Source organism: Haemaphysalis longicornis, unplaced genomic scaffold, assembly GCF_048455015.1.
Source record: "Haemaphysalis longicornis isolate Haplotype H1 unplaced genomic scaffold, Haemaphysalis longicornis Haplotype H1 scaffold_3, whole genome shotgun sequence".
In the NCBI taxonomy this organism is placed as follows: Eukaryota; Metazoa; Arthropoda; class Arachnida; order Ixodida; family Ixodidae; genus Haemaphysalis; species Haemaphysalis longicornis.
In genome coordinates this window covers 5,153,111-5,167,568 of record NW_027526335.1, presented here as the reverse complement: position 1 = coordinate 5,167,568, position 14,458 = coordinate 5,153,111, and the positions used below count along the sequence as shown (strand labels likewise).

Here is a 14,458-nt window from a genome sequence, read left to right as displayed (position 1 = left end):
GAAAAGTGTGTCCGGTCAAAGAGTTGTGGAGCTCGAAGCTCCACAACTCGACCCTCTTTTCTCAAAGAAATTTTTAACTTTAAAAAGTGGGTACTTATTTTATGCTCGTAACACATCGAAATAAAAGAAATCTGGAAAAATATTTTTGAAAAGCATTAAAAAAACTAATTAAAATGTAACGGCTTTCTGTGATAATTCTTTGAGGGTATATGCTTTGAAAATAACTGTAGTAAACCTATTTCAAAGGCGTTAGGAGGTAAATTCAAGCAATTACACACATATTCGACGTTGATCTTTACAAACCGTGCTGTATTTGCTGATTTATTTATTTCTGTAAACTGTAAATTTAAATGAGCGTGTACAAATTTTTAATGCTTACGCTGTGAAGCCCCACCCAGATTATGGCATGCCCCGACCTAAGGATATTTAACGGGCGCCGAAATCTCGATACACGTGCGTTGTCGTTTCTTGCCTTCACCAGAAAAGAACGGCCGCCGAACGGTCCTTCGGCCCAGTGAGCACGAATATCATTGTACGTTGAGCATTAAAGAAGGAAAAAAAAAAAGCGCCAGAAATGTTACCAAAGGGGGCATTCCGGGGTCGATAAATATGTCATAGGACCAGGAAATGGGGTAGGAGAGCTAGACAAATGATCGCACCTAAAGCCGAGCTCTCGCCGATCGTAAGAACTGGATGTGTTAGAAAGGAAGATCAAAGGGGGATGCGCTTTCTCACCGAGCGGATGCGTTTGGCGATCTCCTCTCCGTGTTCCCAGGCCATGACCTTCTCTCGGCGGCAGTCGATGCCGCGCGTGTTGTTGTTGTACACCTCGCCACGCCTGAAGTTCTTGCTGAATATGCTGGGGTAGTCTCGGAGGAGCTGCTTGAAGGCGTGCAGCAGCACCTTGGCGCCGTCGTACATGAGCGCGGCGTCCGCCTGCGGCACGACGAATCCGCACAGGCACTCGCACGCACGGGTAGGCAGGCTCGATCACTTACGAGTGCACTCACACACCACCCACTCTCCACTCACGAGTGAGGGGGCCTCATTATCATTTCGGGCTGGAGAATGCTAGTGAGTGTGAGCCCTACTCGCGGTGAGCCCCACTCACCCTCCGTGAGTGAGCTTCACTCGCGAGTGCTGAGTGGCGCTAGTGAGTGGTACCGGCTGACACTGGTCACGGCTCATTGATATCACTGAAGCTCACATTCTATACTTTTGCAAGAAAGGACGTTACTACTCAGCAGCAAAATATTTAACAGAATGTTTAATGCAAATCTGGTAGAAAAGTGAATAAAATGAAGAGGATCGAGGAACGATCCTTGATAAGTATTTACTGGAGAAGTGGTTTCAAGAAATTTGCGCAATAATAATTATGCGTTAAATAACCACAATAACAACACATACATACTCTCTGGAAAAAAAGATGTTTTTAGACATCCTGAAAAAAATAATTAAAACGGGGCCCTAACACACAAAACAGGAGAAATCGTTTAGCGCGGAAAAATTTTAGCGCAGAAAAATCGGGAATAATGGTTTTCAATGAGACTAGCACTGACGCAGTGTCAATCCAGCATGGCGAATTACCGAGAGTGAAGGAATATAAATATTTGGGAGTGTGGATAAACGATGGGGATAACTACTTAAGAACTCACTAGGAGCAACTTAAGGGTAAGGAAAAGCGAAACGCAGCCATAATGAAGCATAGAGCTCTCTGGGGGCATAACATTTATGAAGTAGTGAGAGGAATGTGGAAAGAAGTAATGTTTCCTGGTCTCACATTTGCGAATGCCGTACTCTTCTTAAAATCAGGCGCTCTAGCGGTACTTAAAGTGAACCAGAGAACGGTCGGCCGTTTGGCCTTAGGCGCGCATAGAAAAACAACTAACGAAGCAGTGCAAGGAGATATGGGTTGGGCGTCGTTTGAAGTTCGAGAATCGCAGAGTAAAATATGTTTTGGGAGGAGGGAGAGCAATGGATCAAGCTATGTGGACTGCTAAAGTTTTTAGGCACCTAAACATGAAAAGTGTAGACACGCAGTGGCTGACGAAGACTAGAAGGCTAAGGATGAAATACGGAAAAAACAGTGGAGAATCCAAGATATCCAAGGTAATAAAAAAAGGCAAGGCAGATAGAAAAGACTAAATGGAGAGAAAAAATGGAAGCTAAAACTTCGTTAGAGATGTAGAGGGGAAATAAATTAGACAAAGGAAAATTTCTACTATAATTCCAAAGGCAGTGCTTTGCTTTTTGAGGCTAGAGCAGGTTGCTTGCGAACTAAGAGCTTTGTGGGGAAGTATTCACAAAATGATGGTGTATGCGTGGTCTGCGGAAAAGAAACAGAAATTATGCGGCATATAGTGTTAGAATGTGAGAGTATCCATCTAAATCTACATGAGGGAAATATTGGGCTTCCAGAAGCCCTAGGATTGAAGGGTAGCACAGAGGGAGTAAACTTCCAGGCTGTCAAGGCGACGAAAAGGAGGTAAGAATCCTGGTGGACGAAAAGCAGACAGGGGAATATTGCCTGGGACAGCTATCACCTGTAACTTAAAAAAAAAGTATTTTGTGCCCAAAAAACTTTTTTTTCTGCCTACCCAAAGAGCAGCGTTAGTATTAAACGAAGAGTGTAAAACGTAAATGTATTAGCTTCTTCTGAGTTTTTTTGCTAAGATCACACGTCAGATGATCCCCGCTACTAAGGGGATACTACTATCAATTATATTTATCATCATCATCGTTGCTGTTCTTGTACCCGAGTAAAGTGCGCCGCCCGCCGCGCCTGCTATACTTAGTGGCGCAGGCTGAGGTATTTTATTTTTAATTTCTTTTAGGGGCGAAGCTCCTAAAGCCATGGGTCTGTCCATCCCTTGTGTCTCGTGGTACGTGACCGCCGCATGCTTTCGGAGATGTCGCAAAGTGGGCCGCGTTGCACGCGCAAGAACCGGCTGCAACCGGCAGCGCAAACTCGGCACCGGGAGCGCGAGCTTGTCTGTGTTCGCCAACGGAGGCGCGAGCGCACGTGCACTGCGAGGGGGAGATCACGCAAGAGAGAGAGAGATAATATTTTATTCACAGGTAGAAAGTGAGGAGGAGTTGTAGGGAGCGCTGCGAGATTCAGAGGCCTCGGTCCAGGCTTCTGCTGACGGCTTCTTGAATGAAGTCAATCAGGCCGCGTTGCTCCTCTTCTCGTCTAGGTGAGGTCAGCCACTCTCTAGTGTATTGTTTTCTAATTTGGATGTATTGGGGGCACTGCCAAAGAATGTGGTCTTGGGTATTTGTAATTTTGCACTGTGAACATGATGGTAAGGGTGTTGTTTTGCCATATCTGATGAGATGTAGCCTCGCAGGTGTTTCGAGTGTTCCGGCTTGTGCTTGTCGGAATAGGGTTTGCTGCTGTCTTGTTAGGTTAGGGTTGGGAGCTGGGAGTAGTCGTTTCGCTGTTTTGTATTCTTTAAGGTGGAGTTGCGGGTGAGTTGGCTCCTGAGAGGTCGGACTTTGGCAGCCGTTGCTGGGAGCCCGGATGTATGCGTGTCGGGCAAGCTGATTAGCCTTTTCGTTTCCCAGTACCCCGGCGTGGCCAGGAATCCAGTACAGCTTCACAGTTCCTTGAATATGCTTGAACAGGTGTGCCGCCGAGCTGGATATATGACCGGAGTGTAAGAGTCGACATGCCCTCTTGTTGTCGGTATAGATATTTAGGGGACGGGCTGGTTGGGAGAGGTGGATAACAGCTTTACCAATGGCGTATAGCTCCGCTTCTTCTGCTGAGTTGAACTGTTTCTTCCCTTCTGTATAGGATCTGTTGAGCACCGTCCAGTACGCGACAGCCCACGAAGTGCCTTTTCCCGCCGCGTCCGTGTATACATGCATTTGCTGGGGTTCTCTTTCCGGTTTCTTATTGAAATATTTGGCCCTGATGGCTCTTCGCTCTGCGTGTCTAGTGCCGTCCATATTACTGGGAATGGGTGCTATCTTTAACTGCTGTCTGTCTATAGGTTCTATCTTGCAGTAGTCGTGCACCGTTGCTTGGGAATCATAGCCGATCGATTGCAGGAGTTCAATTCCGGCCTTGCTTTGCTTCAGTCTCCTAAGTTGGTTGTGTTTGTGGACTGAGGCAATTTCCTCAATGGTGGCTGGGGTGCCCATGTCCTAGATGACCTTATTACAGGTGGTTATCGGTAGTCCTAAAGATATCTTTGATGCTTTTCGTAGTAGAGTGTCCAATTTCTGCATTTGGGTCTTGTTGACGATTGTATAAGGAATGGAGTATCTTATGCGAGATGGGATGAATGCTTCCTTAAGTCGGAGTAGGTCTTTTTTTAAGTCCTCTCTGCCTATTGGAGACACGTTTCATAAGTTGGAGTAATTGTTCTCCTTGCTTTAGAATCCTGTTTACTGTGGTGTGGCCCCCGCCATCATTCTGGAAGTGTTGGCCAAGAACCTTGATAGTTGGCGGGGTAGGGATGGCTGTGCCCTGTAGCGTAAGCTGAATGGGGGGTGGCTTCCATCTTCTGTTGGTAACCATGAGTAGTTCCGTTTTTTCCGTGGAGCATGTCAGGCCAATTGTTTCGGCTGCTTCTTGGACTTTATTGAGGGCCTCTTGTAGTTGTGTTTGAATATGTCCAGGGGAGCCTGTCTTGATCCATATGGAGATGTCATCTGCGTACATGAGGTGATGTACGTCTTCCACCTGTTTTAGCGCCCTGTGAATTTTAAGGGTTGCAAGGTTGAACAGGGTGGGAGATAGTACTGCACCCTGTGGTATGTCTCGTTGCGGACTGGGGAACGGTGGTGTCTCATGTTCACCTATGGAAATCACGAGAGAGCGTCCTCGTAAGAAATCCCTGACGTAGTTGTACAGGCTTGGTCCACAGTTGCTGACGGCCAACTCCTCTAATATGGCATCGTGGTCCACGCAATCAAATGCCTTCTTGAGGTCAACTGCGAGTATGGCCTTGAGTTGCGCCAAGCTTGGTTCAGCCATAACTTCTTCGTGCAAGACATCACGCCACGAACGCAGGCAGTCGTTCTCGGAGATCGAACGAGACGCAAGGACCTTTGCTCGTTTCCTTTCGTCTTGTTCGGGCACAAGTTCGCCCTAAATAAAAGTTCTTTCTTTACCGTTGTGTCCCATCCTACGCGACAAATTGTGATAGAGGTGCGGGGTAGTCCTCGATGGCTCCCTGGTGAAATGCTCCCAATGCTCCCATTGTTTCACTGGGAGCATTGACTCCGAAAATAAAAGTTGATTTGTACAATTGACGCACACAGTCTTACGTCTTTCTTAAAGCAGCCATGAAGAGAAAATACAACTTCGTTTAATTTGAAAAAACTAGGATCCAGTAGGTCACTCACTCCATCACAGCCACAAAAGACGTTTTTTTAACGAAAAAAAAGCAAGAAGTATTTAAAAACTTTCAAATTTTGCGCCACAGTGACGTGTTATGAGCAAGAATGACGTCATACGGGCCAACAATAAAACATAATTTTCAGTGCGTTAACTGCACGTTAGCATTCAAGTGATGCGGTCAAATGGAACTAAAGGCCCCGTACAGACGTCCACTCATGTGCCGTCGCGACAGGTCAGTTAGGCGGCCGCCAATCGCACAAACAAGGTTCCGTGACGTCATAGAAAAGTTGCGGGAAATTGGCTAGGGTGTCGCGACTGCTTCAAACGTTTTCTTTAATATCTCCATTATTTGTTCGAAGATTGCGATGATATTGGTATCACTGTAATCGGGACTGAGCAGTATTTCTAATAAACCCAACTTGTATTTTGTCTTCATGGCTCCTTTAATGATGTAATGGGCGAACTTTCACGGGAGAGTTACGGTTACCGATGATCTCCCCCTCTCGAGCTTCGCCCCACTTATCATCATTCATTCCGTGGATATGGCGTGATTTTTTTATCACCTCACAATATTTCTGTCTAGAGTGCCAGTTTCCTTCGCTCGCAGACGATGCTTCAGCTGCAGCGCATCTGGCACTCTCGGGGTATACCTCATTCTCGTGCTTGGATTTCGGGCCGTTCTTCGTAGTTTCCTGCGTATTAACGTCGTGTAAATTGTAGGGCCTACCTTCCCCGATAGGTGCGCGAGTTGGTGGATATGTGTAGCAGTGCCAGAGACGTGGTTCGGGTTGTTCCCTGTGGACTTTACGACGACGGAAATCTGTCAGTGGCCCTGCGCAGTTTCCTTCATTATTTGCTGCCCTGTAAACTGAGGTTAAAGAACTTCCCTGCTGTTTGGAGCCTTAATAAGGTGACAAAGGTTTGCCATTTCCAAGCCAGATATTTGTGGGCAAGTTTTCAAGAAGAAACATTTTGCGCATCGAGCACATCAGTGCGCGTTAGGTCTGTTTTTTGTCAGTCACAGTGGCGATGGAGGAGACTGCGCGCAATGAGCAATTTTAGAACATTATCCGGGACTTGTGCGTTGACCAATGATGTTGATAAAAGGAGTTTCCTGTGGAAGTTGTGTGCCGCCATCTGGGTCGAGTGACCGATCAGCACGGAACCAAGATTGCCGGTAAGCTTACTGTTTAAACAGTCATTTTGCCTTGAATGGAAACAGTGTATTCCGCTCATGGGAAATTAATACTAGCCACAATAGCTGCGGCAAAAAGATATTTCTTGCTTCACTTTGTGCACACTGTTGCTCTTTATGTTCCGTGACTGCGTTTGTGAACTACCCTAACATAAATCAGCAAATTGCAGCGTCAGCCCGTCGTAACATCTTGTGACGACAGTTGAGGCTTCTCTATTTTTTTGTGATACAAAAACTGGAATTACTACGGTGGGTGAACTGCTAGCGATAGCGCCGGGGATGCCGGGACATGGCGAAGTTGGGCTTTGAGTGCGACGCCATCGCGCCAGGTGAAGTGCTTCGCGAGCGGCGCGCAGACGCTTCGTCGCTGATGTCCCGGTCGTTTTGCGTGCCTTCGTTCGGAGGATGCGTCTTCCTTGACAGCACCGCTTCGCGAACGGGACCGCTCCTGCGTTTGTCAATTACCGTAACCCATATCAGCAAGTAGCATTGTCAGCGTTTCGCAAAAAGTTTGGTCTGTCTGTCGGTCTGCTGTCTGGCTGTCTTCTTTTCCTCGATTCAGCCACCCTGTCAAAAGTTAGAACTACCCTAGAACAAGGCGTTTTATAGCCAATATATATACGAAAAACTGAATCTGAAAGCGTGCGTCACACTTTTTGACATTGTTTAGCAAAAAATAGCATAAGAATATTTGAGGCAAAGCATGAATACGTGACTGGTACATATACTTAGTTCAATCACAGCTCTAGGGACACGAGACTTGGCGCTGACTAACAACAAAGGCAGAAGGGTTTTCTGAAGGGCCAGTTGGTACATTGTACTACAAAGAAAAAACAGTGCTAAAGACAGGATGAAGTAAAGACTACAAACCACAGGCGCTGACGAATAACTGAGTGCTTTATTGCAACAGAAACACATATATAGGATAAGATAGAACAACGAAAAAATGAAAAAAAAAAACAACGGAAACAGATATCGCAATGAAATATGATAGCCCGCGACACAAACACAATCTACCACGTGGATTTTCGGCGTGGGATGCTCATGACAAGTACACTATTTCCTTCTCCAGAAGTGCAGCATGCGGCTCGCTCACACACGCGTTTCCTTTCTCTTTGATTTCAAAGGCTTCAAATATTTCCCGCTCCCTCTGTCCACGATACCGTGCGAGGATCGCGCAGTCATGGAAGAGGGGAGTGTAGCCGTAGGAAGCGCAATGTGTTGCCAAGGTGCTACTTGTGGATGACCTTACATTGTATGCATGCTCCCTCAGGCGATCATTTAGGCAGCGGCCTGTCTGCCCGATGTACGTACGGCCACACGGCGACAATGAGATTTTGTACACGACCTTTTCACCACAGTCGACATAGCGAGTCCTATGCTTTTTTAGGCATGCGCTCACCTTTGGAGCTTCAGCATTGACACGCTTGCACAAACGGCTCAGTTTGTTAGGTGCGGAGAATACGAGCCGTACACCCGCCTTACTGACGATCTTCTTTAGGGCATGGCTAACACCCTGAACATAGGGAATGACCGCTGTTTTTTGTCTCTCCTGCTGAGGGAACTTATCCGGAGGTCTTGAGGAAAGTTCACGCATCAACCTCGACGACAAAGTGCGCATGAAGTCGCTCGGGTAGGCAGCAGACTTCAGGCGGTGGACCTGGGCATCAAAACTATGTTGCACTCGATGGAGACAGGACCTGAGCAGAGCACTCCTAAGAACACCCATGGCAACTCCCCTCTTGACGAGCTTGCTGTGCGCTGAACTGTAGGGTAAGAGGCCCTTTTGGGACCTAGGCGCATATTCCCAGCTGGTGTGGTCCTTGCTCAAAAACAACACAAGGTCCAGGAGCCTTAGCTGGCCATCGAAGGGTAATTCCATTATCGATGTGAAAGCATCAAAGTGCGACTCGAACGTTGCGAAAATTTCCTCAGCTTCTTCTATGATCGGCTTATTGTTGTCGACCTGGAACACCACCAAGAAGTCGTCAACGAATCGAAAAGTCTTGACTACGCCATGCTCACAAAGGGCACCCTGCAACTGCCTATCCACGCTGGCAAGCAGCAAATCACTTAAAACAGGAGCCAAGCACGATTCAATGCAGACGCCTTCCTTCTGGGTGTATAAGTCACCTGCATGCTGTCACCTGCCCCACTGCGCATAATTTCCCCGTACATTAAAGGAATCTTGTTTGACCGACTAGTGCCCTATAGAAACCCATGTATTTTTGTCGTTTGTTTCCCCTCTATTGAGATTTGACCGTGGTGCCCCCTAACTTAGGCGGCGCCACCTATAGGACGATCTCCTGGCCAATACAGATATATGGAACATATATACCTCGTGAGCTGCTAGGGATAGCGCCTGTGACGCCGGGACATGGCGAAATGGGGCTTTGAGTAGGACTTCACTGCGGCAGGCGAAGTGCTTCGTTGCACGCAGACGCTTCGTTACTGACGTCCGGAAACCCGGTCGTTTTGCGTGACTTCGTTTGGAGGCTGCTCCTTTTTTAATCGCACCGCTTCGCGAACGCCAACGCTCCTGCACGACGGATTTACATATTTATTTATTTATTATTATTTATTTATCTAATACCCACAGCGCCAGGGGCATTACAGTGGGGGAGGGGGGAGGGGAAGAACACAACAAAACAACACAGGGTTGCAGTCAGCCGCACACCAGCCTTACAGCATTGCAAGCGCACAAAACATCTGCACAATGCAGACATACACCACAAATAAGCACCTATAAAATCATTAGGTTCATAGAACGCAAATATAAAAACACTCAAAACAACCAAACGCGTTACACCAACTTCGAAAAGAACGAATCATTAGGTATAACCGATACAATGTCACAGGGCAAGTTGTTCCAGTCGCGAATAGTCTGGGGGAAAAAGACGACCGAAACGATTGAGTTTTAGATGCGAACGCATCTCATTCACTCGCCTTGTTCCTGCATCCATCCGGCGTTGTCGGCGTCCACCCCTCCCCCATTCTCCTCGCCGCGCCAGCTGCGCTCTCCGCCGCTCACCCCCTCTCCTCTCCGATAGCGAACACTCTCTCGCGAGGGGCATTGGATTGGATTGGATTCGATTGGCTTGGCTTGGCTTGGCTTGGCTTGGCTTTGACTGGATTTGATTTGGATTGGATTGGATTAAAGTGGATTGTGTTGGATTGTGCTGCGTCATAGCCGCGGCAGACGCACTGGCGCCGGCGCATGTGCAGTACTCTCTCTTCCGCGGTCTCCTCTCCTTCGGACGCGTTGCGCATATAACCGGTGTGCCGCTCTCCGGCGGCCTTTCGGTCGACGGCTGCTCTCCGCTTGCGCCAGCGTCGCATCACACCAGGGTTCCCGCGAGGGGAGGTGGGCGTAATTTTTGGAAAAGTATTCCCTGACCTTAAATGCGTGATCGGTACGTTTTGATGTATAATGGGGAGGCAAGAGTTAGTTTTCACGTACTATGCCTGTTTGACAATGATAAATTGCATGAAAAAGTTTTATTCGCCATTTTTTGCGGCGGGTTTCCAACAAATCCCAGTTTAGCTGGTCTTTCGCTACGTCGCATTAAATCCAACACCCCATCTGCCGGAAACAAAGCGCGCAACTATATTTTGTAACCTTTCCAATTTTTGTTTATCGCGGACTGTGGTCGCATCCCATACGTGCATGCATATTCCATGATGTACCTTACGTTTGCTTTATAGAGCAGGTCTTTAGATTCTAAGGGGGAGTTTTTTGCATTCCTACGAAGGAAACCCAATGCCCGAGCTGCCACATAGTCAACCAGGCGCTGGTCTTTCTTGCACTACTTACACACGAAAAATTGTCTGTCCGTCTGTCCATCTGTCCGTCTGTCCATCCGTCCGTCTGTCTGTCCGTTTGTCTGTCTGTCCGTCCGTCCGTCCGTCCGTCCGTCCGTCCGTCCGTCCGTCCGTCTGTCTGTCTGTCTGTCTGTCTGTCTGTCTGTCTGTCTGTCTGTCTGTCTGTCTGTCTGTCCATCTGCCTGTCTGTCTGTCTGTCTGTGCGAGTGAGTGCGGGTGCGTGCGAGCTGTGAGAGCATTTGGTGAGCGTAGTGGTGAGCGTGAGCGCGAGTGAGTGCTAGAGCAAACGTATATTTTTGGAGGAGTGCGAGTGAGTGGCGTCCAGTTTTGCCGAGGTATAGTCGCATCTAACGTATTCTTCACAAAAAAGAAAGAGGTTGAGAAGCTTCTGGCTTCGTTTGCGGCTTTTAAGAGTCCCACGGATGGGCCACATCAGTCAATACTTGAAAAGTGACCTGCAACAACACCCCCTTTTTAAATTTATGAACTAAGATGCCTTTCTTTAGCCTTATTTTTTTTTGCGAAGAGGGTAAAGATGAAGACTTTGAATGAACGAAATGTCAATCAATCAATCAATCAATCAATCAATCAATCAATCAATCAATCAATCAATCAATCAATCAATCAATCAATCAATCAATCAATCAATCAATCAATCAATCAATCAATCAATCAATCAATCAATCAATCAATCACGAATGCACTTGAAACTCGCGTTAGGTGGCCCGTGACTTACGGATATTCTCTTCTTTTTCGGATCCGGCCAGGGTATCTTGGAGATACGTTCCGTGAAGACCTCCTTGTATGGAAGTGTCGTGTTTTGAACGAGCCTGAAGCCGGTGATGTTAACGGCGCCGAACTCTAAGCTCGGGTTGTTCTGAAACTCGTCCATAATCTGTGAAGAAAGAAATAAAAACGATTTGTTGGAATTATGGTTACCCATTGGGTGTTTCACACTGACACTGGCTTAGGCCGCACTTCAGAGCTGCCTACTCCCCAGACTTTATTTTAGAGGTTGACGAATCTTGATGCTGACTTCGAAGCTTTGGGGGCGAAGCACCTCAAAGGCTCGGGCTGTAGGCGTGTGATGTCATCGTATTCTCGTGTGGTCACGGTACTAAAACACCGGGACACTCGTTTTCCAACGCCTCGCGCTAGAACATTTTATCTCCATGGCAAAAACGCGTACTAAAAGAACACACCGGTACACTCGTTTTTCGTTCGCGCTTGCTTGCTCGCTTCTGTTTCGTTTCCTACTCGCTTTAACTTCAACATTTGCAGTTCTCCCTTTCGAATTCCACTTCTTCTCCGTCTTCGTGATTGGGATGCCGCGTATGTCAGCGCACCCCGTGTGGCAAGAGAGGGACTTACAATCTTTGAGTGCACCTATACGCTGCATGCGTCACCCCTGCTCAGGTTTCACATTAGAGGAGGTGTCCGGTTTCTGCAATAACCTTTTTGCGGCAGGAAATAAATCGGAGAGCCCCAAAAGAAAAAACAAAAATACAGGAGCTCGAAATGTCTTGTGCATTAGTCGGCGTATTAAGGTGTAAGAAAGTAATAAACATTGAAATAAAAAAGAAAAAAAATTCCGAAGTTTGTTGTCGATTTAATGTATTAATTAATTTGTTTCGTAAAAATAAGGTACCATCTTCATTTTGTATTTGTACTTGCCTTTGCATTTGCGCATATTGTATTTGCACATATCGGCGGTGACATGTACGTACCAGGCTGGTGAGCAGGAAGTGGTAGTTTCGGCGTCCCATGAACGGGTCCCGCACGTGGTTGATGATGATCTGTCGCGTGGCGTCGGCGCTGCAGTCGAGCACGACGTACTTGCGCGACTCGCGGTCGCGGTCCTCCAGACGTCGCAGAAAGCGGTGCACGTCGGACGCGTTCTGCACGCGCTTCACAACCTTTACCTCCAGGTGGTACCGGTCTGTCGTCAGCTGGAACAGGTGCTGCAGCTTCAGCAGGCCTGCACGAGCATCAGGAGGGGGATAAAAGATGAGGAAGAAAGATCAGCAATGGATGAAGTATCCGTTAGGCCTCAGCTGCGCACGATGAAGAAAGCTTACTGAGGAATAACGTTGCACGCACGCACGCACGCATCCACGCACGCACACAGACGTATATACGTATATACACATGTATCCGCACTACGAGACCAAAGGAAACCAGCGCGGAAAAATGGGATGAGTAAAAAGTCGGAATACGTGGAAACAGCAACGATGAAATGAGTGTATCCGCCTAAATTTTCTATTCTGACTGCCTTGTTTGGTGACGTGCAAGTTGCGCCGTATAAAGATGCTAGCAACCCACTGAATTTCGCACTGTGGACTTTCGATGAGTCGTCATCACTGACATCCGCAGATCGGTGGTGACGGCGGTGCGAGGCGCACGGAACTTTTGAACTCAATTATCTCATTATATAATGCGTGCAAAGCGGCTAAGAAAAATCAGAACATTGTCTATGCATTCTAAAATTTACTCCTGAGATGTAATCACACAATGTTAATGACCACTGCATTGTGAACACTATGAAAATTTTAATAGCGTTCAGAGTAAAAAATCTAGTCTAGTCCTCAATGCAAAAAAAAAAAAAAAGTCAATTAGAACCTTTTGTTACGTTTTGGCACTAAAAAAAATCTTGACTGGACTCCAAGAAGCCAATCGGGGGAAGTTCTTTACCATGTAAATTAATTTCAGAGCTGTATGTTCCACCCGGCGTGGTGGGTCAGTGGCTAAGGCGTTGTGCTGCAGAGCCCAAGAATGCGGGTTCGATTCCCAGCCGTGGTGGCTGCTTTTATGACGAAGGCGAAAAGCGAAAATGCCTGTGTGATCGAGATTTCGGTTCACGTTAAGGATCCCCAGGGGGTCAAAATTAATCCGGAGCCCTCCACTACAGCGCGCCTTATAGGCTGCATCGCATCAGTGCGTTAAACCTCATAATCAATCATCAAGGCATACATTCCACGATGACTGACGTACTATACGCAGTGTTGTACGGAACGGCGTTACAAGGAACGGCGTTCCTGGAACTAGTTCCTTTTTGGAGGAACGGAGGAACGCCACCGTTTTATTAAGGGTCGGTGGAACTGTAGCGGTAGCTCGTTAGGTTTTTGAAGGAACGGCAGGAACGGCGTTCCTGCCGTTACATCGCTAGGATATGGCTGTTTTTGATGCCGAGGCTCGAGTACAAAAATCCACAAGTCTCTACTGCGTTTCTCTTCCTATAAGCTGGTCCATTTGCCCGCCCTTCAGCCGTAAGTGCTTCCTTGAAGATCAAAGGCAGAAGAATAACCACGCAGCAGGCCGCAGATTGTGCTTGCTTTCATGCTGGTTGAACTTACGCGGCGTTCGACGGGTGAATAGCGTAGCCGCTAGAATGCTTTTCACCTTTCATCGTTTGCCTGGGGAAGCCAGGACGCGCGTCTGCCCGATAGGATTGGTTCCTGGCGGGGAAACATTGTCTAATACGGGATCCGGAGATTTCGTTGTCAGACATTCAGCTGCAGGACGTTTCGGCGCGGACATTTCTGTGCACGGAAATTTTGGTGCACGACGTCTTGGCCCAGACATTATGAGTCACGGGATGACCGAGGCATTCTTTGAACATTTAGCTTTAACATTGTAATTTCGTGACTAGATATCATTTTACGTTCGAGACTTGTGCTTGCGCCGCCGTGCGTGGAAACGAAAGCTAAACCCTGGCGGAGCATTGCCACGTAAAACCCAATTTCTGTAGTAGATGGTAAAATTAACGCTGTTAATTTGCATCCGTTCAACCTTTTTTTTAACATTCATGTGAACAACCCTACTACTTCCAACGGTACGAGACGCTGCTGCTTTTAGTCCATCCTCCCCCCCCCCCCCCAACCCCCCTATCCCCCCGGCAAAACATCCGCAAAAAAAAAAACAGAAAACGAGGTAGATTAAGCGCGTGTACATTCCGTTTTAATTATTTTCTCAATCAGTCTCGTATTCATTGAATTCGGTGTCGGTTCTACTTAAAACTAACCAACCAACGATGGCACTTACGGTGGCGTTACTTAGCGGAGGGGAAGGCTGAGCCCCGCCGGCTACCA

At 47.4% G+C, this 14,458-nt stretch overlaps 1 protein-coding gene across 1 annotated transcript in view; it reads right to left on the bottom strand.

Moving 5' to 3' along the window:
* Positions 1 to 14,458, bottom strand: part of LOC144173880 (glutamate receptor 1-like) — a 266,859-nt gene that overhangs the window by 43,619 nt on the left and 208,782 nt on the right. The window contains exons 5-7 of the mRNA XM_077702181.1: positions 12,098 to 12,348; positions 11,107 to 11,265; positions 736 to 936 (exon numbers count right to left, since the gene is read on the bottom strand). Coding sequence (XP_077558307.1) covers positions 736 to 936; positions 11,107 to 11,265; positions 12,098 to 12,348 — 611 coding nt within the window. The remainder of the gene's footprint in view (positions 1 to 735; positions 937 to 11,106; positions 11,266 to 12,097; positions 12,349 to 14,458) is intronic.